General features: G+C 41.1%; 2 protein-coding genes and 1 long non-coding RNA gene across 4 annotated transcripts; 2 read left to right on the forward strand and 1 right to left on the reverse strand.

Annotated features, from left to right (window-relative positions):
- Window positions 1-112: 112 nt before the first annotated feature.
- Window positions 113-3,538, forward strand: LOC116928259. Of its 2 annotated transcripts, XR_006650648.1 has the most exons (3): window positions 2,310-2,468; window positions 2,588-2,718; window positions 2,819-3,012. XR_006650648.1 is itself a non-coding variant. In XM_045178253.1 (2 exons), the coding sequence occupies exons 1-2, from the start codon at window positions 464-466 to the stop codon at window positions 3,286-3,288; spliced, it is 624 nt and encodes a 207-aa protein (XP_045034188.1). In that variant the 5' UTR covers window positions 113-463; the 3' UTR covers window positions 3,289-3,538. The 2 variants fall into 2 exon arrangements, 1 of the variants encoding a protein (XP_045034188.1); XM_045178253.1 differs by lacking the exons at window positions 2,310-2,468; window positions 2,588-2,718 and adding an exon at window positions 113-617 and having other exon boundaries at window positions 2,819-3,538.
- Window positions 3,539-7,565: 4,027 nt separating this feature from the next.
- Window positions 7,566-14,032, reverse strand: LOC116933119 (peroxidase). The gene is given in 14 exon segments (XM_032940986.2): window positions 7,566-8,121; window positions 8,123-8,221; window positions 8,293-8,401; window positions 8,487-8,746; window positions 8,814-9,301; window positions 9,418-9,545; window positions 9,643-9,867; window positions 10,158-10,328; window positions 10,440-10,610; window positions 10,745-10,910; window positions 11,030-11,087; window positions 11,204-11,377; window positions 11,471-11,701; window positions 13,870-14,032. Coding segments are annotated over 14 exon segments (2,397 nt in total). The 5' UTR covers window positions 13,881-14,032; the 3' UTR covers window positions 7,566-8,015.
- LOC116933117 lies at window positions 8,100-24,363 on the forward strand. The gene is made up of 8 exons (XR_006650652.1): window positions 8,100-8,225; window positions 20,944-21,011; window positions 21,074-21,241; window positions 21,330-22,087; window positions 22,150-22,607; window positions 22,672-23,330; window positions 23,404-23,719; window positions 23,783-24,363. It is a non-coding gene; the product is annotated as an uncharacterized LOC116933117 (long non-coding RNA).
- Window positions 24,364-25,415: the final 1,052 nt, after the last annotated feature.

Consider the following 25,415-nt stretch of genomic DNA (forward strand, 5'->3'; position numbering starts at 1 on the left):
TATGTTTATTACTCTTTTAATCTATGGCAGATGAACGACAATAATTTAAAAATAAATCAAAGAAAAACAGATCCTGAATTTCCTGAATCCTGATTAGTACCCAAACAAAAGTTTGTCAACGCCGTCTCTCACAATAGAGAACTTTACCTTGGCGCCATAAACTCCAGCTGTACGATTGTGGAAATGGCAGCCCGATGAGTTAGTACGAATTATTCTCGAAGATTGACTGTCGAAACACTATTGCTTGTATACGTGATGCATATTTTTTACGTTACCGAGAAATAATTAGTGTTGCTAGGTGACATCGTGTGGTGATATATTCACATTGAACATGTGGTTCTGTTTGATAAAAGAATTTTCTTGCAAATTCAAGAATTGGCTGTACTTTTTGGTGCCTGATTGCTAGTTTCCACGAGACAGTTTCACGTTCACATTGACGTTTGGGCTGGGGAAATTTTCACGAATGAGCAACTTTTTAATAAGAAAATTTAGTGCTGCCTGGATATGTTTGCTGATTAATGGCCATGCTGATCTCTTGCATCGATACAAACTTTCAAGACTTAAGTTTCCAGCAACAGAACCAAGCCATGCAGACTTTACTTGTTTCAACGATAAGAGTAAGTCCCTCTTGCTTTTTTCATAGTTTGCTTTTTGATGCTGCAAGATTAGAACTGTTATGACAGTTAGGATTTTTCACAGTAGCCAGGTTACCCAGTCATCACTCGTTAATGAAATAAGCATGTTAATCATGTGCATCAGCTGTAAAGTTGTTTTTCTGTTTGTGGCTTACATGTAGAGGCTGAACATTTTTAAAAATCAAGAGAGAATGTAAGGAATTGTTAACAACTGTGTATCAATGTTGATAATTCTGTCCAAAACTATTCGTAAATTATCTCTTGAGGTATCCATGTTGTTTTAATCGTCGTTGCTCAGCGGAGTGTCGTGTGTAACTTTTTTTCGCTTTTTCTTTTCATTTTCACGAAAGATTTTCAGTTACTTTTGCAGTGGGTATGCAAATGTACAAACTGAAATGTCGAGTCGACTGCTTTTTTTTTTTTAAATGCCCATCTGAGAGGCATGTAGAGAGCAACATCATGGTCTGGCTGAGCTGATTCTGGAAGAAAACTTTTTACTTGGTTGATTGCCATATCATGATGTTATAGAAATCTCTTCTTTTTTGATAATCATGAATCATTTTATGAATTTCCACTTGGTTGGTTATTACCACCTTGTAAGTGGTTTTCGGTTGCCTTGGCTGCGCACCCATTTAAAGGCGAATTTGAAATTGAATTTACTCGACTTTGCAAAGAGGATGTGATTTGGTTAGCAGATGGGCTTTTGTAGTCCTCTGTTGCCTGTACGGGTCATACTTGCGTGTTTGGTCCATCTGTTGATTCTTGGGAACTTGACTTGATATTTGGATGCCGTTTATACAAGTGGCCGAGGAATGGATTCAATTTTCTTGGAGTGTGCACCATCGGAAGTTGATCTGGTCCCTTTGGAGCCAAGTTGTTGGTCGGGTAAAATGAGATTGAAAGTAGAGTGGTTGCGTATTCACACGTTCGTTCCGACAGATGTTTAGATCGAGCATACGGTTTCACCTTTTGCCACATCCTTTTGGCCCCTCCGTAATTCTTCCTCATCTTCCATCCCCTCGTTTGATCTCTTGTCCGATCGATAAAGAAGCCAACCACCGATTGACGTACATAAAAGCTTCTTCCTTCCTCGTGTGTGTGTGCTGGGAAACTGCGGAAGTCGTCTTATTACCTTTATTAATCAAGAGCTGCTCTTATCCATTTGCCATCCATCATTGCGGTTGATTAGGTCAAGTGTTTTCTTCTGTTTGGTTTCGCTCATTCGCCAACTACTTTCGCCGCACACTGGGCAGTTAACGACGAACATGTGGGAGGAGCAATCGGATTCGTTGGCAGGCAAAAAAGCTCCTTCCGCTTACGTAGACGTCATCGCCAGCAATTTTTAATCCTTCAACTTTTATTTTGGCTCCCGTAAATAGGATTGACTGTTCATCTTAAAATGCACTCACCTTAAAAATATTCGCTGCTTTACAAACGTTCACGTCTGAATTGCCCAACTGGCCTGGATGTAGGGCGTCTTTTTATTTTTATTTTTATTCAATAAGGAGGGGAAATTTAACGTAACGTTTCGCACTTAAAGTTCAAATGAGGCGATAATCTTCTTTCGTTACATTCACCTCTTATTTTATTTTATTTTTTTGATCGGTGAAAATGACGGGAGGAGGACCTGCAGCGAAGATTCTGCGCATTTGTCGCATGCGGTAATTTTCGGTTTGGATGCTGCGTCTTGTAAGAAAGAGGGAGGAGGCGATACTTATAAAAAGAGCAGCAAACCAACTGTAGTCAGTCATAGACGTGTCGTAGTTGCTTTTTGAATTGACGACATCATTCGGCCATCCTTCCAATAAAGAAACGAAGTCGAGGGACATAATGGTAGGGTATTCAATTAAAAACAAAAAAAAAAAAAATGAAAAAAGATCATTTCTTAAAACTGTTGATTACACAATTTTTCTTATTGCTGACTGGGTTCTGTTGTTTTTGTTGTCGGTTAGGCAGCCGTCGTTCAAAAGTCGTCGTCCATCCTCTTCTTCTTATCCGTTTGGATTTCTTTCTTTGTGGTGGTGTCGAGCCAGGCAAGTGATGGCAAGAAAATCGCGCTGGGCAACATCCATCTTTGCATGATGTAATTCTCGTCGATTTTTTATCCTGCAGTGGCCTTTCTCTTTCTTATCTCACAAGTTTTTTTTTGTTTTGTTTTTTCTTTCTTCCTCGTTGATCTTCAGGAATTGCGGTCAATGTAAGGAAATGTACGGCGATTACTTTGAAGGGCAACGCTTGCGCCGAGTTCTGCTTGGCCAGCTACAAGCCATCAGCGATGATCAGTGGCTGGGCACCGATGCCTGACTGCAACGAGCCCGAAACGGTGGATCAATTCCTCAAACTGTCGCTGATGCCTCAATCGGACGGCCCATCAGCCCAGCAGCTGATTGACGATTCAGTACTTGTCGATCAAACGGGTGACGGAGGTGGTTACAGGGCGCCCATCAGTCAAGCTCTAATAGGTCCGTCTTACTCGGGCCGTTTGGGTCGTAAACCGTCGTCTGCCCAGCAGAACACGTTCTACAGTAGCAGAACTGGCGCTGAATTCAAAGGTCACAATCAGTTGTTGAAAAATCGCAAGTGGAAGAAGCGCATCAACGGTAGCAAACCGTTGGCCAGCGCTCTGTCGATGCCTCGTTGGTATTTCGTTTAGGTCTCGACATTTCTTTTAATTTTATTATTATTATTATTTATTTATTTTTTGGTGGGGGGGTTTTGCTGTGTGCATTTCTCCATGACGATTGATTTTTGCTGGATGTTGCTGTCAAAATGTCTGTGTCTTCTTCCGATTCGGTTGTTCTTGCATTTTCCGAATTCGTACGTTTCCACAAATGAAAACAAGAAACAGTGAACAAGCTAGTCTTTGACTTGCTGCGAAATAAATACATTTATTGTACGTAGAAGACGATCGTATAATACAGAAATCGTCGTCAAACAAAAGAGAGGCAAAATGTGAACGCAAACATACACACACACACACACACAAAGCACATACACGAAATGAAAAGGGCGAATGTAACGCATAATTGTGAGACGTGTAAATTCATTAACAAAAATGAAGCGACAGCGAGACACTCTTTGGAATCAAATGAATTGCTGTCTTTTTTTCGGAATTTCGTTTTAGGATGGCGAATTCGTGGGTTCACTCGTTTTTGTTGAGGAATTGACCGATGGAAGCGACATCGATGCAGTCCGGTATAAAAGCGCCTTTGAGTCGGAAGCAACTCTTTGCGCAGAGGTCGCCTTCAAAATAGGCACCGTACATGCTTTTGCATTGCTCGCAATTTTTCATGCACAGGTAGAGCGTGTCGGCTGGTTGGGCCACGTCGACCGTCATCACGAGCCAAATCAACAACGTCATGATGGCCATGGTGGACCGCTTTTGGCTGCCGTAAGCGATGGCCCATTGTTGCGGCCGAGTGCTCGTGTTTGCTGCTCGGCTTGTCGTGCTGTTCATTTTATGTGATGATATCTGTCGCGTTGGCGAATCGAAATCTGTCAACACACACACACACACACAAAACGAACCGTTCATTTAGGATATAAAAGACGAAAAAAGCAGCGGGTAGCAATCGATTTAAAAGTGTCCTAATCGTAATGCGACTGTCTTGATTAAATGCACGTCCAGTGTAACGTCACGTGCAAAAAACAGGTTCCAGTCGTGCCATCAAACTTCGTCTACATGTTGTTACGCACGTAACAGTGAAGGTCTGACATCCAGAAACTGATGTGTGCCACTCGGATCGATACGTTACAAGCCTTAGAATATTGATGATTGGCTGGAGAGGCCAGTCAACAGTCTATATCGTGTAATGATGAAAGATGACGGTCAAGAACGAGTTATTGCCTCTTTCTCTGCACACGACTGGTCAGATGGGGATCTATGTTGTTTTTGTGACCTCTGGCAATGTAACACGCACTTTTCGACAGTTTTTTGAGAGGTAGTCTGGCAAAACTTTTATTCTCATATGGACGGACGGGGGTGTGGGGTTTAGTTGTTTGGGCAACGCACATGGAAACTGCGACACTCACCTGTTGTCGTTTTGATTCGTCGATTGATAAAGAGAAAATCCCACTGGAAAGACGCTCGGATTAAATTTTTTTTTTTCCCACTCAAGAGTTGATGTAAGAACTAGCCCAAGTGAAGTGGTAAAAAAAAAAAATGAAAAAATAAGAGAGAAAGGAAGTCTGGAACAAACACAAACTGATGACGGGATTCAACTGTTTCAACTGATTGGACTATGGGTTGGTTTTATATCAGCAAAAAGAAAAAGAAATACCCAGCCCATAATGGAGCAAAGAAACAGGAACAAGAAAACGTGAATGTTCTTTCGTGAAAAGAGAGAGAGAGAGAGAGGTAGGACTATCCATCCACCATCTCGTTTGGTATTACGTGGTAGTGTTACACCATACAGACAAGATAACACGCCACGCCATATCCATCCACATGCGTTTGTCTGCCACACAGCAAACAGCGGCGAGAAGTCTGTCATCTCGAGGTGGGCGAGCTGCTCCCTTCTTGTCTGTACACACTCGAACAATTCGTGATCCCTTTCTTTTTCAAAGAATAAAACAAAACCGTACGCTTCCGCAATCTTTTTGTTTTTTCATATGGCGCCCGTCAGATTCAGAAGTGGGAAAACCAAAAAATGATAATGAATCGTCACCTTAAAAGGTGCTCGCGTTTTATTCGCGTTACAAACGAATTCTTTATTTATTTATTTTATTTTTTCATTCCTCGGTGTACTGCAAAATCGATGCTGCAGGCGACTTGTCAATTTGCTATTAATCGCAGCAAGTGCCGTGTAAACGAATCTTGATCGACTTCCTTCTTCCGCCATCGCCCCTTTTCTTTTTGTTCTTGCTGGATGAACGTGGTGCTTCGATTCTACTACTTTCTGTATGGCCATTAGCTCCCACTTGTTTTTTCTTTTCCCATTCCGCTATTCAAGGTGAAAAGATTTTTTTAATGTAAAAAAAAACAAACAAAGGGATCGCCACATATGTTTGTCGGTCCCTTTCGTCAGGTGCGACAGTTACGTGACGCTGAAACCTCACCAATGACAACAATAACGTCAAGGTTATTCTTCTGTTGTTGAAATGAGATGAAGTAGCGGGCCAATTGCACGTGGCATCAGAAAATAAAAGGAGGGTCTTTAGTTTGTTAGGACTTTTAAAAAAAATCCCCGAAGCCATTGCTAAATGGAATGGGCCAGGTTAAAACACAACGCGAAACATTTGCGATTTGGCCTTCGATGATTTCATCTCTCCCCTTGCGTTTCCGTGTTTTTTGTTTTTTGTTTTTTTCATTCACAAGGTACAGAGCAGCCAGTTGCCCGGTTCTGGGCCGGCCTTTAGCGACCTTGTCCAAAGTTTTTTCACCTTTTTTTTTTATTTACCTGCTATACTTCAACTATTCCCCCTCTTTTTTTGTTTTAGATTAAATTCTACGTACAGGTGCATTTACAGGCTGCTCAACTACTTTTGTTTAGTAATTCGCCTTTGACAAATTACTAAACAAATGTCCGTCGTTGTGAAAACAGCGGACAGGTTGGCTGTCACCTGTAATGTCGGGTACGGTTTGCATGTTGAATTGAAACGTCCAACGATTTTGTTTGAACTACATTTCCTGATTCAGCGAGGCGCTTGCGGTAAGAAGCCAACGCGCACACCTTAAATGGTCTGGACAGGTTTAGAGGCGCGACCTTGGCAATGTGAACGTCACAGACTCGCTCATTTTTGGGGGACGGAGAGGTCCTGTTCTTTCTTTTGGTCAGACAACAACACACACGCACAAAACTTGCGTTTAGCGGGAAAGAGTCACGCAATAAGGAAGTGAAAATAAAATATGTACAGCGAATTGAATCAAATTTAGGAAATATTTGTGGTTTTTTTTTTTACCTGAATGAGGACGTTGAAATCGGCTCGGATAACGAAACGAATTTGACGTCCGTCTGTCTGTCCGTCTCCATTTTTATACCGACGTGTTCAACAGAATCTCTCGGCCAAATGTTTTTTGTTATTTTTTTATTATTTTTCGTTGTTAATTTTGTTATCGCTAATCGAATGGAAAGCAACGGGTTGTCTAAAGTAACAGATTTGTCTCGTGCGGAGTATTAACCGCAGGATTAGATTTGCGTGTCGCCTAAAGTGCCTTTTTTTTAGTTGTTGTTGTTGTTATTCACACCTCTCGTACGGTCGGGTAATTGGTCTTTCTATTCATCTACCCGTGTATATAATAGTCATACGATAGTAGCACTACAAATGAAGTTTGTTACGAGGCTCGAAATCCCATCCGACCTTCTATACCGGGTGTGGCTCTCTCGTTGATAGGGACGTCGTATAGACGATAACTCCACCTCGGTTACCAAATAAAAATGTGTCTCCACTAACGTTCAGGGGGACATGCTGTGTACTAAAGTAACGATGATGAAAGCCATGTTGTTTATTTTGTCAGTGGCATGGAGTACATCAGCTCGAGGACGCATCAATTTCGAGGAGTGCGTTGTTATTTGGAAGACGATAATTGTGTCGGTTCTGTAGTTTGAGTTTTCAACTGTATTTCAAATCTGGGAAACATATTTTGACAATGAAATGAATGATCGATTGAATATTGATTATATACGGTACTACAAAGCTCATCTTCCGTGGCAGTCGATACCGATCGATAATTCATTTTCAAAAACTGCTAAAAATATGTCGATGACTTTTGACTCGTTTTGCCTATCATATTGTCATTTGCATATTCGATTAAGCTACAAGTCATCAGCATTTATTGAAAAAATACTAAATCTCTTATTATTCTTATAATTTTTTTTTTTATTTCCCCGGGAAATCTAACTTGATCGATCGGGGACACTCGGCGTGATTGGGCTGCATACAATTACGGACGGATTGTGTGAATAATCAACGCGGCGCATCCATTCACAATATTTTTAAATTATTTTTTTATTTGTGTGTGGGGATTTTCGTACATTTTTCACAGCCACAAATAGGAAAGTGGAAAGGGGGACAGACAAGTGCAAGGAGATTCATTTTTTTCTTTTTGCATCAAAGACATAAAAATTGGTTTGAGATAAAAGGGTGTTCGAAGGCATTACATCATTCAATTTCAGTTTGTGCACAACATGTTTGCATTAAGTTTCACTCGCGAATCTCTGCGTTGACGAGATTGCGCCATAATTTGCAGGCATCTTTGATTTAAAGTCGGGCGATTGTGCATCATTCAGGGCTAAATAATATGTGTCCTTCTCATTTAGAAAAGAGGTCGATATAGTTCATAATATATTATTATTTTCAATAAATTCGAGTTAAAATAAAATCTTTTCTTATCGTATTTTTGATGTCTTTTGGTTGTTTTTTCTTTCTGCTTCTCTTCAATTATGGATCAGATTCGTATGGACGGTATCCGAGGTGATGTCCAGGCGGAGGTGGTGGTGGTCTCCTGTTGTAATCCGGACGATGATGATGATGCGGACGGCCAGCAGGGAGGCTGAGCTGCTGCCGGGTATTTGGTTTCCTTGTCCTTCCACTTGCTGAGGTCCATCCGCGGTAGGACGGAGCTCTTGCACGACACTCGAGGATTGCTATGTAAGTCGCAAACCAATTCCATTATTATAGATTGATGCTTTTCAAATAGAATAGAAGGAAAGATTACATTTCTGGGTCAGGCAAGACCATGACGTAAACTTGAGCGCTTTCAATATCGTCGCTGTTGTCGCAAACGATTCGGGCCAGTCTCACTTTACGGATTTCTTGCAATTGTTCTAAACGCCAAAGGAATTGGATCATCGACCACGTCAGCCATTTTTGCAATCAAATCTTATTTTATTTTAATTTTTAAAAACCTACCGAGGGTGAACGAACTGGGTTGTTTGGGATTTTCGTGCCAGAATCGATCGCCGGCTCGTAAATCTCTAAATGATTGGCCGATAATGCAGCCGAAAACCGGGCCAACCATGCTGCCCGTCAAGGCCCGTTCGGAGACGCCAGCCGTCCACAAGTCGATATCGTCCGGCGAATCGTAAATCGAAGTGAAATGTTTCAGCGTATCGTTAGTGAAAGCATCGGACAGGTCTCTCCAACTGTTTGCTCTTTTCAGTCCGCAGTGCCTGTTTTTAAGAGAGAGCCATTCAATTTTTAATTCGATGGATGGCTGACGTTCTATTCGGGACATACTCTCTGAAGGCGTTGTAAGAGGGGATGCCGTGATCGCGGCCTCTTTGCATGTTCAGCGCAGCCAAATCGAGTCCCCAGTTTTTGCCCGAATCCTGGAACAAGTGATTGGTCACTTCCTGCGACATGGATCCATCCATGGCCTGCGACACTTGGTTCATCAATCCGCTGACGTACTGATCGCAATAGCCGCCCTTGTACAGGTCGTAAGGTTGGCGCAACATTTGACTCAATCGCTGGGCGCCGATGTATTTGTGCGTCGTGCTCCATCGCTCGACGGCCGAGGGCAGCAGCGAGTGGCCGAAGCGGAAGGCGGCCGCACCGAACGACGCCGGTAGGGACGGGTCGACTTGGTCGTTGTAGCCGTTCCAGTAGCCGTCGCGTTCCAAAATCAAACTGTTTGACTCCATCAAATCTTTGCCCAACACCATGGGCAGGAATTCGTTGTAGGTGATTTGCTGGATCAGAGCCGCCATGATGTGACGTGTTTCCTTTTATTCGTTTGGATTGATTTTTTCGGGGGGGAAATAAAAAAAAAAAAAAACACACAAAAACAAAAGGTTAAAAGGTGACATCTCTTTTTCTATTTGTTTTGGAGTTCGCCTACCTGGTAGATGATTTCATCGTCCCAGTGCGGATTGATAACCGATAGCTCTTGAGCGATGCGGTTGTGTTCACGCATGAGGAGCGTGTGCGTGACGGAGAGGACCAGTTGTTCATTGACGCGTGGGTCGCCTGTTCGATCATCAAATTTGTTTTTTTAAGATCAAGAAAAGAAAAGAAAAAACAACACGCGCGATAGAGCACGACATATTTTTTTGGGGGCCAATACCTGCCATGAAGCAGTAGGTGTCTGGAGTGGCGCGGATGCATCCGTCATCTGGATTTTCCAGTTTGAGTGGCAGCAAGTCCTTGAGTCCGTGCTCGCGGAACATGGGCGTGCTTTTGAGTAGGCCGCCTTTGAGCGTCCTCAACCCATCGGCCGTCTCCTTGTCGGATCCGTAAATAAAGTTGGCGTCTATGACGCTCGAAATCAAATTCAAATGCGATCGGGGACCTGGCAATTTGGGGTTTTTTTTTGAAACATCATTTCAAGTGTTTTCACGTAGCCAATTTTATAACTATTTTTCATTCGTTGCCGCCAATGTGCGTCGTTAATCAGCTTCTCAATCGATATCAACACTCACTTGCGTATTCATTTGTTTTTTTTATAGTTTCCCCACCTGACAGAACCAACTAACCTTTTTTCCCCGAACGTCACGTCCCTTAAAAAAAAAAAAAAAAAAACGAACCCGGCAACGTGCCCTAAAAATAGAAATAGAAAACCAAAAATGGGTAAAAACAAACCTAATTTGCATTCGCCTTTCAGAGACGAAGCGGAGCGTACGAATTCCATGCAACGGCGGCGGAACAAGGCGTAGAAAGGGTCTTTGGCCGGGATTTCGACTGGGTAGCATTCTTCATTGCGTTTATTTTCGGGGACGTCGCAACACAGCGGATCCGTGTCCGTCACGGGATCTTTTAATTCGAACCGAGCGTTCAGTCACGTTGGGGGAAAAACAACAAACAACATAGGCTCAATTTAAAGAAACATAGTACGTATATTAAACAAAAAAAGGGGGAACTGACCTTTAGTGTCGGCCGTGAAAGTCATGTCGTGATCGATGGCCTGACCCCACGAGATGAGGAAAACGGTAACTGCGTGATCGTGGTATCCCATGTCGTGATGATGGACGGCCGAAATGTGGCGGGTGGTCGGCAGATCCTTGCCATTGGCGGAAATGCGCGGCTTGCTGATACCTTATGCGTTTGTTTGTTATCGATATTTATTAGATTTGCGAAGAGCACCAAGTGTGGAAGGAACGTGTCGATTATTTTGGGGAAGGATAAAAAGGGGGGCGAGGAGGGGGAGAACAAGAAAGAGAGTATAATACCGTCGGCGTAGTCAGCCGGAATCATCCGACGAAAGGCGGTCAATGCGGCGCCCCAATAGGGATGCTCGAGGTTGTTGCATAATCCATTGTATTGCCGGTAGCGTTCAGCCATACATTTGGACTCTTCTTTTTTGAGGAAAGACGGGCAAAATTGGTCGATGGCCGTCTGTAAATAAACAGCGCCATTTGCGAGTCGATTAATTTTTAAAAAAATGAGTCCGATGAAAATTGAATGAAACGCGCGACCTCTCCTTCTAAACAATGAGAATATGGGAAAGTTTGTACCTTGCTCGTATCGATCAGAGGCAGACCGTTGGAAATGACATCGGCTGGCAGACCATATCTATTTAATAGCGAGACAAACGAAATGTTTGTTATCCGGTGCGGGACGGTCGTAAAAGAAAAGGGAAAAGCAATGGCTCATTTGATCGGGCAAAAGAAAAACAAAAATGCATTTACTGATTGGCCAAATTGCGGGTCGTTTCTACGATGACTTTGCCCAGCAGATCGATATCGCGCTCCGTCAGCGTTCTGCTCTTGGTGCTGGGCAGACGAAGTTTACTCTTGGCCGCGCTAAAGGCCGCGTCGACGGCCTCGTACGTGATGCACGTCTCGTCCGGCACGTATTTTAAGCTGAACAAATTTCATTGTGACGTTGTTGATTAAAGTCAACAATACGACGAATTAAATGATTGACTTGGGAAAACAAAAAATTAAAATTGGTACTTTGCGTAACGGTCGCCAGCAGCCGATTTGCCGGGCAATCCTGGAACAACTAAAGCGCATTGCGCTTCATGATGTTCTTCTTCCTGGCCATGGTACGGATGATGGTGGTGAGGTGGTGGTGGTGGTGGGCCGTAACGGTGATCTGCATGAGGTGGTGGTGGACGTGGATATTGCGGTCGAACGACGCCAGCCAAACAAACGACTAACGTCGTCAATAGCGTCAGCTTCAATCTAAAAAGAAAATTCATTTCTTTTGAAATGTTTCAACGATTGACTTTCTTTTTTTTTTTTTAGATTGTGTTTTATTTTTCTTTCTTTCTGATGTTTAAAACAATTAAACTGTTCATTTTGCCTGCCGTCTCGCCTTGACGACCTATTTCTGTCTATTTACGATTCTCTAGTATCGTGAGCACAAATTTGATGCGGTTCTGTGCACGAGCTTCTGCTCCCCTTTTTATTTTTTATTTTTTAAAAGAAGGCGAACGGCCGTGATGAAACTATAAAAAGGGTGTGGCCCTTTTTTTTTCATTTTCCAACTTTTGATGGGGCGCATACAACTGTATATAAGACTGTCGATTTCTATGATGCAACACGTTCAGGTTCTAGGTCAAGTTAACAAGCCGCCCAGTTGTGAATCGGCCAACAACGAGAACACAATTTTCGGTTGTCTTTTTTTTAAAGAAGCAGAGCAGAGAGATCGTCCCTTAAAAAAACAAAAATATTAAAACATTTACAAGTGAAAGTGTGTTGTCTTTTTATATTTGTATACCATTCCAGGACGGAACCACACCCATACCCCCCGTCCACGTGCTGCGAGTACGTGCCACACCCATTTCATTTTTTAAAGGGGGTACGCTGATACTCTTGTACCTTTGGCCTGCGATAATCGATACGATTTGTTGATCGTACTACTTGTCCTTTTTTGAAGTTCAAGTGTTGTCTCTGTCTCATCGTTTGGGCAGTAGGTTAAGGGGATGATACCTCCGCGGGTTCAAACTCTTTTGTTGTGTTCAATGTCTGCCAATAATGGGACGCAGGCGAACGCACGTCTTTTATTGTACAAGGCATTTGGCAAAAGGAAAATGTAGCGAATGGTAACGAGCGCGCGCTGTTCAATCGATTCGCTTGGCTATCGGATTTATAACGAGCATCGATTTCTTTGTGGTTGTGACGTGACCGTTGCTCATTGCCAAGTCTCCCTTTTTCTTTCCTCCCCCTTACCTGTAATCACTTTAGATCAATTTCTTTTTTGGGCAAAAAGGCAAATTTCGTTGCAAAGAATGCACAAAAGTGGCCCCCATTAATCAGATCCAAATGTAACGTGCAGGCGCGGATGAAAATTCGTCTTGGCAAACGATCGTAATTGAGGCTCGATTCAAGGACGTCGGCTAACAAGACGAGTGATGAGTGAGAACAAGATCCAAGTGGTTTGATAAGACAAACCGCGCCCGACCGAGAGAAAAGAGCCAAACAAAAGAGGATTCGTGACGTCGTTTCTGGTTTTTTCTGGTGCTGCTTTCTGTGTTTTGCATTGGAGCGCCCCGTCGAGACGCTGGTTCGTTTCCACACCAAAAGAAAGTAATGAATGAGCTACCGTGACCTAAACATATCATCATTTTTGAGATCCTCTTTCTCTCTCTTTTAGCCCTAAACAAAAACGTAATCTCTTTTTCTTTCCCACCTTCTTTTTTTTTAAATTTTTTTCTTTCTTTCTTCTTCTTCTTCTCTAAATATCCCAAAAAGAATAAATAAATAAAGATCCCGTGACTTGCCGACATTTCTCTGCGCATTTGCATTGTGGTTTGACCTAATAAGTTTCTTAAACGGATAGAAATAGGGTTATAGCTACACATTGCGAAAAGAATGGGTTTGGGTGGGAATTTGGTCGGTGATTTATTGGAATAGTTTGGTGGTGGTTTGGTTGGACTAGCCGCGTTCGTGAGAAAATTAGAAATTGGGTAAATGTTATCCTGTCCGTCTATATATAATAAAAGCATCAAGTAGGTTATCTTTCAAGGCTATATTCCAACTGTAAGTGAGTGACTGCTTCGCACGGTAAAAAACAAAACAAAAACAAACGCGAAAGTATTGTCTCATCAACCGAAACAAATTGATTCACGTGTGCAAACCAAACGGAAAACGATGTTTCAAGGGAAAACGATTTCTGCTGGCCCACATAAACCGCCATCAGCGGTTGCCTTAACCAATGCAAAACGCCAAATGTAAAACGGCCGATTTCGCGACTGAAAATCACTTAAACGTGCAGCCCCCATTTCGTTCGGTTGAATATGCCGAATACATTCCGAAGCGGGAAAGGAAAACGAGCGAAATGAGATCAGGCAAAGGGTCACTTAAAGCGAGCAAAAGTGAAGGTGTAATTCAAATGATTGTCTCTTTACCTGGAATTCATTTTTCGTGGTAAACTATATTCGAACTCGGGAGACCAGAAGTCTGTCGACAACCGAAGAGGCGGAGTGGCAAAAACACTTTTGCTTTCAACACAGACACGTTGAGAACCCAGAGGAACGTTGCAGTCACAAGAGTCGTCTGTTAAAAATGCAAGTGCACAGTCGGACTTTATATCAGTTTTTTTTTGTTTTGTCGGGCCCCCGCCTAGTCTCTTTCCTTTTTCGTTGTTTTGAATTTTTCCCTTTTCCAACCCTCCCCCATTCACGAGTCGAAAACGGTAGGGTACTCGTCCAACGAGAGCGAAAGGCAACACGTTCTTGTGCAGGTAGGAGGAGTAGAGGGCGCGATAGAAGGACGAAGAGGAGGACGAGCGAGGCCTCCTCTCACTTGATATCGAAAACCAAACAACCTCTTATTAAAATTTACCTCAGACGCCCTTTTCTCTTTTTTTATTTTCCCTTCTGATTCGGTTCCTTTGTTCACGCTCTCCTTTTGTTTTTTCCCCTGGACAGACTATGCGGTCGCCATTGAGACTTGACGATTAAAAATTCAGATTTTCGTGACATGTGGATTTTCTCTTGAAAAAAATGAAACTTTGATGAATGTATTCGATTAGAATATAGGTGGCCATTTTCTTTAATTTTTGCCGGCCGGCCGTCTCGCATTTCCATCAAACAAAACTACATCAACAGTTAAGGAAACGTACAAATGGGACGTCCAGCTGCGTTTCTTTTCGTTCTTTCTCACAGCAATTATCGCGACGAGTCTACTTCGCACTGCTGCACTGTGCGTACCATTAAAACACACACTACAGCATATGTGTAACAATTTATGTTATTTTTCCATTAAAGGAAACTTTTTCTAAACGAATTGCATTGCATATTTGGCCTCGCCTTTATGTGACTCTTTTTTCTCTATACAGTAGTTGTAATTAGAGCTATACGTACACCGTTTCCCTTTGATTGCAAAAATCAAGTTTGCATCGGGGAAGTGTATAGAAAAACAGACGGTGGTGTATACAAATCGAACTTATACCTCTTCATCTGTGCAAAGTATATACTTTTAGTCATCTATTGGATAGGGAAGAGACGCTGTTGCACGAACGAATGTGAAACTGAGCCATCAACGAGAGCGTGAGAAAGACGCCGATTCTTGTACACCGTCGTACTGTCCGAGTTATTCCTTTTCTTTTTCTGTTGATTGCTGATTGTGTGTTTCTGCATTTCATTGCACGTTGCGAAATTCAACATCGACCTCGTCGCATTCTAGAAGCAACTTAATATTGGACGCTTGTTGCTATTAAATGGGGTCACGCTTTACATGATTTTTCTATCGACCGAAATCAAATTCTTTTTTTAGTTTATTGACATTCGTTTGTTATTTTGGGGACTAGCGTAATGGAAGCCAACGCCCTTTGAAAGGGCTGCTGGTGCCGGGGGATTGGTTGACTTGTTATCCTCACCGGTTTGTGATCGAAATGAAGCGCTTAACTCGGCTACTGTTCCATTCCATTTAAAGACTTTCTCCCTTTCTATGCAATTAAATGTTGCTGTTTTTTTTTATGCGTAGGCTGTGTGTATAGTAAATGGCCAGCCCCGGGTAGCACAAGCCATTTTTTTCGGACGTGCTCAATTTGCAAACGTTTTTCTGCCAAAAACAAAACATGTTTGATTACAAACTCTTTGATTACGTCATTTGAGAGACATTTCGATTGTTATATAATGATACCAGTTATGCACACACACACGTTACACGGGCGTTTTATGACACGTCAATACCGCCGAACGAGCAGCACTTCCCTTTCCTATTCCACCTGTAACTATTAGAATCATAACGTGAGCCTGAATTGTCCTCAAGGTTATACTGTTTTATTGTATCGTTTATAAGCAGAGATTGGTTGTATTCCTTTCCTTTGTTTCCCCCTTCAAATCTATAAAGGCATATCTTTTAAACATGGCATTTTTAAGGTTATGATGGGCGTAAGCGACTTGTGGGCCATCATTAAAAGGGGGTCACGACATGACCGATCCCAGTTGCATCGTAGCCCCAACCCTCCCAAATAATCCCTAATGTTAAAAGGATATCGTGATATTCGTCGTACGAGTTTAGCCGACCGATAATTGCTGTCACTAGATATAACTATCAGAGAGATTAGTCATGTCGCGATGACAACGTGAAAGGCATCGTTCTTAATGTTTCACTAGCCGATGACTAACCTGCAACAGCTTTGTTAGCGTGATGCAGTGCATCATTTTTGTTTTGTTTTGTTTTTTCAGAACAACGTTGCTTCGTGACTCGCTGCTTGTATAACCGACCCAGCGTCAAGGGCTACCAGTGGTTCTTTTTCGGGTCGGGAGTTTGGGTGTAGAATCACGCCGAGACATCAACATTTTTATGTGTATGGTTTGATAGCTGCTCGAGAGAAATTTAAACGTTGTTAGCGTGGAGCTGTTCGTGTCTTGAAACGTTCTCGTATAGGTGAAAGCCCCTCCAACTCCAATATATAAAAAAACAAGCGACCGAGCCTATGCAACAATTATGTCCTGGGTATAACCTTGGCTAACAAAATGCAATGATTGCCAGTTTCTTAAAAACAGCACTGGCGTCGCGTTCTTAATTGTGTTTTCGTCGTACGAAACGAGATGTCCTCCTCCCCCATTAAGAAATGATTTTTGCATTTTCATCAGTCTGAACTGAGCAAATCATTTGAAACGCGCACGAAAAATTATTTAACTAAAGTGTCAAGTTCAGGCACGCATTCTCTTTACCTGAAAATGAGGCCGATTTTTTTTAAAACTATTTTTATGATATAAAACGTAAACCAGGTTGCAAATAGATCAGACGATAATGTCGTCGCCAATGCTACCCAAATACTTTATGTCTCTACAATGCCCCTCTTTTTTTTTTTTTTCGTTCCTCGTGCAATTGGGGTATAGGTGGAGGCGACCGCAAGAAGGAGTTTTAAAAAAAGGGAAAACAATGAATAAATAATAGTGAAATTGTTTAGTATATATTTGAAAGAAAAAAAGGTGGGGGCTCGACCCTGACCGAGTATTCCGTCTCGGCAGTACAACGCTCTGCATGGCCGACTTTTTTTCGGCTTTTGCGGCTAATGTGTGGCACACTAAAATAAAAGTGCATATTCTTTTTCTTTCAATTTTTCTTTTTTTTTTTTTGTTAAAGAAATGTACGTTTTCTATTCGATCCAAGAACACGCCATGTCGATAATATTAATCTATAACTAAAGGCGAAATTATCCACAATGTTGTCCTTATTGACTCGCGATTAGCCAATGAAGCGAATTTTATTTAATTTTCTTAGAAACAAAACCCCAAAAATTGGCCATTGTACTAAATGGAACGAGAGAATAAAGGCATTCATTTGATGGTTTGCCTTTCATAGACGTCACGTTTCTTTTCATCGTCGACAGTCACGCGACTTTGAATCGTCAATGGATTGTGGCAGCCCCAAATGACTTTTTGGGGTCTTGTTTTTTTCATTTTTGCTTTCGGTTTTATTGGCTGAATCTCTACAGTAGACAGACGAAGAATGTGGCGAATGAGAACCGCAAAATAAAAGCGGACCATGTAGTAGTATCCTGCTGGACACGCATTCTGGATGAGCTGTTTGATGGTCTCTTGTTCATTCGACTGTTGCACGTTATAGGCATTGGGTGCTGATGGCGGCCACTTATGTGAACAAAGGTAAAACTTTGTTGAGCTTTCGTCGCATTTCGTGCAGCCGTTTTGTTTTTTTTTTCCTACAATACCACCGAATTGGCCATCCAGTTTTCGGAATGTCGGGTGGAATTTGTTTCCCCTCTCTTTTTAGCGATTGAAATTGCACATGCCAACGAATAATTATTTTTAGATGTGGAAAAATTTAGCAACCTGATTTAAATTAAGCTTTCCTTTTTAAAATTTTCATCAATGCTCGCTCTGTACCTCTTTTTTTGGGGGGTAGTATGATTGATGATTATGTCTTAATTCAATATGTGTTTACATTAACCTAATTTGATACTTTGAGTCGGAGCTTTCTCAGCTAACCGAATGATTTGAAAGCGTACTTGTCTTTATTGGCTTTCCAACGGGATTTTCCCGTCTCGTATAGGACACGATCGTTTCCTCCCCTCGCGCCAGATTAGCAACTACGAAATCGATTGGCGTATATAGATAAACTCACGCCAAAAAAGCTTGATGTGCTACACAACAAAGTATGGAAAAGGCATTTGCAAACCCTCCGCCAAAAATCCGGGCTACAAGTAAAAGCCGTTTATATTGTTATCTGGTAATTATTAACGTTGTGTCGAGGTCTGAAACGTGGCCCACTTTCCCATGTTCTTCATTTGTTAAGATTCCCTTTTATGGTTTTCAGTTTACATATTCTTTATCCTAAAATATTTTTTTTCGTTCGTCATGGGAACTGAAACTTCAACAGTCGAATGTCTTCGATGCGATGGCGCATGTTGTGCCATCCAGACGTCAGCCTCGTTTCTTCTCCATCGCGTATGCGAATCAACCGAATAAATTTTTATTTTTTTTATTTTTTTGATTGATCAAGCATTGACGGGTGTGGTTAATCGAGATTTTTTGTGCCCCCCCCCCTGCTGCTGCAGCCAAAACAACAGAAAGTCTCCAAGTTTTTTTTTGTTTTATTTTTTAAGCCAGTTCCAGTTGTAGACGTAATAAAGTCAATTATTCGAGCGCAACGTTCGCTGCCTGTGACAGAAAGTCGTTTGCGCTACCTGCTTGATTTTTACCTGCGCCATCGTTTTGCTTTTGGGTTTCATTTCTTTCTTTCGTTGCTTTTCGAACGCTTTAGTTAGCGCTTAATGACTGGTTTTTAGCGTGTTTTCAAAACTCTGTGACACCTGCACATTGTTTTGGGTAGTCGGCGATATTTATTTAAACGTCGTTGGGTGATACTTCAGATATTGTTGTGCTTTCTTTTCTTAGTGCCAAATTCTTTATGTTGGCCCCGTCGCGTGTGGTCTTAGATTTACGATTCTTCTTTCTTTTTCCTCTCGGGATCTTGAAGTACTCTTGCACGTTTACACGCTCCTCTCGTCATTGGATGTTGTACTGCCCGTTACTGTCTGCTGTCCAACTACAATGAAGAAATTGCGTGTCAAGAGCCAATGCAAATGAAATGTTGAAAGACTCGAGTGCAGGTTCAACATATAAATGACTTGCAAGGCATGAAATGAGAACAACTCAGTCGTGCAATGACGTCAAGGTTTTTTTTTTTTTTTCACTTTAATTCAAAATCTCGATGTTACTCGAAGGTTCCATTTTTTTTAAATCCGGGGACGGATCAGTTCACACATTTGCCGTTAGATGGTGCTGCTTTTAGCAACGCCATCTTTTGTAAATTGGTACTAAAAGAGCATTTCTTTCCACGCTTTTTGCACGTTTCAACGGCTTGCGGCGTTTGCGAAGTCCATGACAGCCACAAGGTTTTTCAAAGGCAGTTCCATTGCGACGCAAGGGTCCCGAAGTGTGGATTTCTTACCTTCGAAAAAGATTAACTGTAAAGAGTTTAAAGAAAACTGATAAGGACTTTACTTGAACAACGACGAGTTTGTTAGAAATTGGTGACCAATCGGAGAACCCTTGATTGATATTCTTAATTTGACTGTTGGATATCTATAAATTAAGATAAGGCTTCATCTTTGAACACGTTTCTATGTCAAGGATGACAGCATTATTTCGAGAACGTGGAGCGTGCAATACATTTGTAAACAGGGATTATAACCATTTTTGTTGTGAATCCATACTGCGGTAGTATGCCAAACTCTAGTTTTGTTTTTTTTTCGAAATCAGCGTTACATTTGGATTATAATGCGTGAATTTCATCGATTTCCAAGAGATGTCGTTATTTAGTGATTTTGACAAAAGTGGGAAGGGTATACAACCTTCCCACTTTTTCATTTTTTGATAAATTCTGCATTTAATTTAAAATGCATGATTTCGATTCAAAATGTAACAAGGATTACGAAAATCGACTTTATTTTTACGTGGGACTTGTAATTTTTTTTAAAGAATAAAAAAACGGATCAAGAAATGTGTTGCGATACAATCACTTAAATTCCTTAAATTTGTTTCGGAAACAACTGGTTTGGGGAGGAAAAAATTATCTTTTCGAAATCAGCGTTAAATTTTGAAATTAATGTATGATTTTCATTGATTTCCAAGAGATGTGGTTTTTGGCTGATTTTGGCAAAAATGGGAATAGCCTTCCCACTTTTTCATTTTTGGACAAATTCTACATTTCATTAAAAATGCATGATTTCGATTCAAAATTTAACGAGAATCACGAAAATCCACTTTATTTTTACGTGGGACTTACAGTAATTGAAATAAATTTAATAGAACGGACGACGAAAGACTTATATTTTATTCGGATCTAGCGTTCAAATTTGGTTCTTACAGCATAGGTTTTATTGAATTAAAAGTCAAAAGATGAAGCCTGACAATATCCATCGTGTCGTGGTGCCACGGCAGATGGCCAAACAAGTGGTGCAAGTTTTTGCTTCAAGTTATTAGTGACAGACAACCGTTTACGATTTTTGAATAGAACAAACTGTTCTCGCCGTCCCGTATAGGAGTGTGATGACTGACGGATAGACTTATAAGTATCACAATCAAATGACATCTTCGGTGAGCCTGTTATGGAATTAGGGAGTGGGACCTGGTACACCAGACACAATAGTACCTCTTGGCTAAGACCTTGCATAACAATTCAAATTCGAAACTGCATGTGTCCATTTTTGGGTTTCATCATTTCTGAATCTTTGGATTTTTGTAAAGGAGATATGGAATTACACGATTAAAATGTACTACACACTATCATCACTTTTTTTCTAGTGTTGAAATTACTCTGAAAACTAGAAGCAGTGCTGGAAATTTTGAAAAATGAAACATGGAAGTTGTTTCCCTAAAAATCACTGTCTATATTAAACTATCCATTTTGTGTGTTCATCTTTGGGCCACGCTTTATTAATGTCATCTTTTATTGGTCGTTACTGTCGAATTATAAATATTTTCTTACTTCTTGGAACAAAGAACATTGGATCACTTGATGTCCGATGCTAACCAAGGGTCATTGGAAAGATCGTAAAAAAATGTTTAAGGTATTTTACAAATCCATAATCATATTATTAAAGTGATTTATTTTGTATGCTTGTATTGGCAGGAAAAACATAAAGTTGTAGGGCAGTACATTTGTATCTCGTTGCTAGCTTTGGATCGATACCGGGAACTTTCTTCACACTCTCCATATCTTTTAGAAAGGCTGTCACTCCTCACATCCGACATATGTGAAACAAGCCTGACTATTAAACCCAACTTTTTACATCAAAAGGTGGGCTTAAAATTTTACTTGTAATTTAAATTAATTAAATTAACCTGCTAAAACCAAAATTAACCGCTGATTTTGAATAAAATATTAGATTTCCAGCCAATGAAGCGGTTTTAGAGCAAAACGGAATCAAGATGGTTTTATCGCAACACCTTTTTAAAATTTGAATTACTCATAAGCTGTAGTTACCAAGTAAAAACGAACTTTAAATTACTATTATATAGTGCTAATACTAACTAAATAAGTCGTTAATGTTGGAAATTCACCGCTAGGCTATCCTGGTAATAATAAAATACTTTTTTATTGCCACAAAAGATGTCGTAGCAGTAGACAGCTTTGACTGTCATGCATGGCCTGCTGTCCAACATGGTCTCCACGGTATATACCGACCGTTCGCTAAGATTGCGTTCCTGCTTTCCCTCTCTGTAGTCCTATCTACAAGTAGTGCCGCCAACGGCCGAAGGGGGAATTAAAAGCTTCTAGACAGTTTTGACAAACGAAATTTACTGGCGGTAATTTACAAGTGGTTACTACTTTGTGATAAAATCAGTGCCTCGACTTAAACCATGGATAATTTAGAAGATGAAAAGGATTTAAGAAGAGCGCTAAAGTACGAGGAGAAAAAAGCAAAGCAAAGGGAGAAGAGAAGATTAGGACCTAATGGTGGGACTGGAGCTAAAGGATATGGTCTTTTTAAAAAAGATAGGTTGTTCCCACAAGCAGATAAACCTGCTTCTTCAACAAAGTTGCCTAACAAACCTAAGGCGAAGAAAATAAAAAGAGTTACTGTGAAATCACCAGAATTCCTAACTGGTGGTTGTGCAGAAAATTCTTGTAACCAAAAACAATGTAAGCATGTGAATGTAGAACTTTGAATTATACAAATCTAATTTACATTAATATATGTGCAGATCCTGAAAAAACCAAGGATGGTGATAGCAATCAACAAGAAGGCAATGAGATTCAAACACCAACAGAAGAAGTAACGAGTAAGTTACGATATGCTGCTGTCATGAAACAACAGGCAATCGTGGCAATAGATTTACCCATTTGCTAATGTCTTTTGGGACAATTTTGGACAATTTTGAAAATTATTCATTAATATTTGATTGTCTCAAGCAGACTAGCTTACTGCCGTTAGACATGTTAGTGTAAGAATATCCAGGCAGAATTTCTAGCAACACATCGTTTGGTACTGTCCCTTCTTTAATTTTAAAAGACATGCTGTATGTCTCATCAATTAAGATTTTAGATCCGAGAGCCCTCAGCAAATACAACAACAAGCCCATATACAAGTTGTGGTTCAAGATTCGTACAACTAGGATTCGGCCGAACACCCATTCAGAATAGAATGCTTGACAGGTAAAAGGTTCACTAACCTCCCACAAATATCATTCATCTGCATTATTTAGTTGTTTTTTTTTTTTTTCCAGGATGAGTGTTTACGTTGCAAATGTGAAACACATGGAAAAGGGCTGACAAAATGGCGATTTTGATTACACAGATTTGGAACTTAAGGTTTCTTGTGTTGGTTATTTCAAGGCAGAAATAACTGTCCTAAAAACAATTGGTACGACATGCTCATCTATTCTTCTCAATGACAAAATGAGAAAAATGGATCAAGTAACGTTAAGGAACCAAAAGATTCCTTGCAGCTGATGAGATTAATAAGGCCATCAAGCTTCAACCTTCCATTTCCATGTATCTGAAAACTTCGGTGAGGCAAAGAAAATTTTAGTCTTATTCTTCGACCCATCCTTAGGAAACATAAAGATCAATAAGATCACGAAAAACGACGGGAAGGAATACTCAAACAAACAAAATGTGGAGTTTTGCATCAACGATGGGTTTGTTTTGGTTCGGATTCAAAAGCACAAGCTGCTTACGTTGAATAACATCGTCTGATCTACGATTAGCTCTGGTTCAAAAATCAATAAATTTTAAGTATTACTACTTAACCATGGACAGGATTTCATCATTCAGGCTATTAAGCCTAATTCAGGCTAATTTTAATCATTCTTCCTTCATATTAGGCAAAACGCTGCTGAAAGAAAAGTAGATACCTATGGAGGAAGGTTACGCAAAGTGCGATGTATGTCTCACCATAAGTCAGCTGATTACACTTTTATGTCCCAAACAATTTTCTTTATAACATCTTTCCAAAGGTACATGCAATGAGGACTTGAAAAGTCCTTGGAAGATCTTTGTTGACAATACGATTTGACTGTAAGAACTTCTCCCGAAGATTCAGATGAGGTTGAGAATGAGATCATTCAGTTTGTTTTGGATGCGATGGTATGGATCCCTCTACATGGGAGCCAAAGATTGCCCTGTAGATTTTCGAAGAGATCTTGATCGTATTAAAGCAGCATCTCACTATGCTGATGAAGATCTGTTAAATCACATTTCAACAAGCTTTTAATGCAATTATAGATGGGATCCCTTAAGATCGCTTGGAGTCGACGTCAAAAATAAACTTAGGTAATTCTCTGCTTTTTTATCAGTCGATAAAATATTTTAGATGCTATAATTTGTTTTTCACAGGATTTTTATGGGCGATTAATTCAAACGACAGCGGAAGATACGGAACGTTACAAAATAGAAGGATGCTCTCTATATACAGTAGAGAACTACTTGTAGTGCATCAATTCGTTGGTCAGTTAGTGATATTCTGCAAATTTTATGAAGAGAATTTTCATCGTGCTAAAGTTGTACCAGGTATATCAGCACCCTTAGAGTTCTTTCACAGTGCGATGCCTAAAACAATTCTGCTTGTTACACATAAGAACGGCTGTCGGAGCATTGGTAAATCTGGCCCTCGAAAGTCAAATGACGTTAGACTTTTCGTTTTGCTTGTATGGCATCAATGAGCCCCATCAGGGAATTCGTAGGCCTGAAACGAATTTTCCTCAATGATATTGAGATTTATGACTTTGTTTCTCGGCAACTTTCAGGATTAAAGATATTAACGCCTCGAAGCCCACCTGTTATCTTCACCCAACTTCTAATCAATTACCACCCGGAATATACGCTACGAGTAAAAGGGAGGATAGAAAAAAGAATGCCCGGAGAAGCAATTGATTCTTTTGCAATCAGTATGTCCTTTCGTAACCTCCTAATTGCTACAGGAAGGGAAACAATACCCCCAAAAAACGCCCCCCCGGGGACCCCCCCACCACCCCCCCCCCACACCCCCCCCCCCCCCCCCCCCCCCCCCCCCCCCCCCCCCCCCCCCCCCCCCCCCCTTTTTGGGGGGAAAAAGAAGAAAAAAAAAACACCACCCCCCCCCAAAAAAAATGCTTAAAAAACAAACCCACCCCAAAAAAAAAAAAAAAAAGGAAAAAAAAAAAAAAAAAAACCCAACCCCAAAAAAAAAAAAAAAAAAAAAGGTGAAACAACAACACCCCCCCTTTTTTTTTCCCCCCCCAAACCCCAACCCCCCCCCCCCCCTCGCTCGGTGGGTTTCTTCCCCTCCTCCCCCCCCCCCAAAAAAGGGGGAAGGGGGGGGGGGGGGGGGGGGGGGGGGGGGGGGGGGGGGGGGGGGGGGGGGTGGGGGGGGGGTCCCGGATAAGCCAAATGATGAATTTATGTATCGCGTAAGCCTATATCAACAAAAAAATTTATGCTTACAATGTTTTATTATTTTAATATAAATTTCTAATTATAATAGGGGATTTGAAAGATATTCTGGTTGGAAGAATATAGCGAAAAATTTGAATGACTGGAATTACGGAATCGAATTTCCACCCTTAACTCTATTCTCGTGTAAAACGGTATTAATTATTTACAAATTTAAAGTGCATATCTGGGCTCCCTTCTTTTCTGTGGCCCCGTTTCCCCTTGACTCATAATAAGCCCGTAGGGGGTCATGCACCTACTGTACGGATTATATAAAAACAACGTATATCGAGGTTTGGAGGGCTCTGGCCGGAAAGGGGACGTGGTAATGGTTCAATGGTTAATAATTGTAATGGCCTAATGGATTAATAATCCTTATGGAAGGCTATGTCGCTACCCACAAATCCGAATTAAAGGTTAATCGCTCCTGTAAAATGTCCCGTTTCTTCGGATCTTCTTCCGGCTTCTCTTAGCCAAGCACTGGGTAATCTCCCCGGTGGTCAATTGAGGCATTGTCTCCCCCTCCCTTGGTTGACAGAAACTTTTGAAAGGCTTATTT

The sequence above is a fragment of the Daphnia magna genome, linkage group LG8, assembly GCF_020631705.1.
Source record: "Daphnia magna isolate NIES linkage group LG8, ASM2063170v1.1, whole genome shotgun sequence".
NCBI lineage: Eukaryota > Metazoa > Arthropoda > Branchiopoda > Diplostraca > Daphniidae > Daphnia > Daphnia magna.

Coding starts and splice junctions, on each gene's coding strand:
- LOC116928259 (XM_045178253.1), top strand. CDS start 464: ATGAGCAACTTTTTAATAAGAAAATTTAGTGCTGCCTGGATATGTTTG. Junction 618..2,818: donor TACTTGTTTCAACGATAAGA/GTAAGTCCCTCT, acceptor GTTGATCTTCAG/GAATTGCGGTCAATGTAAGG.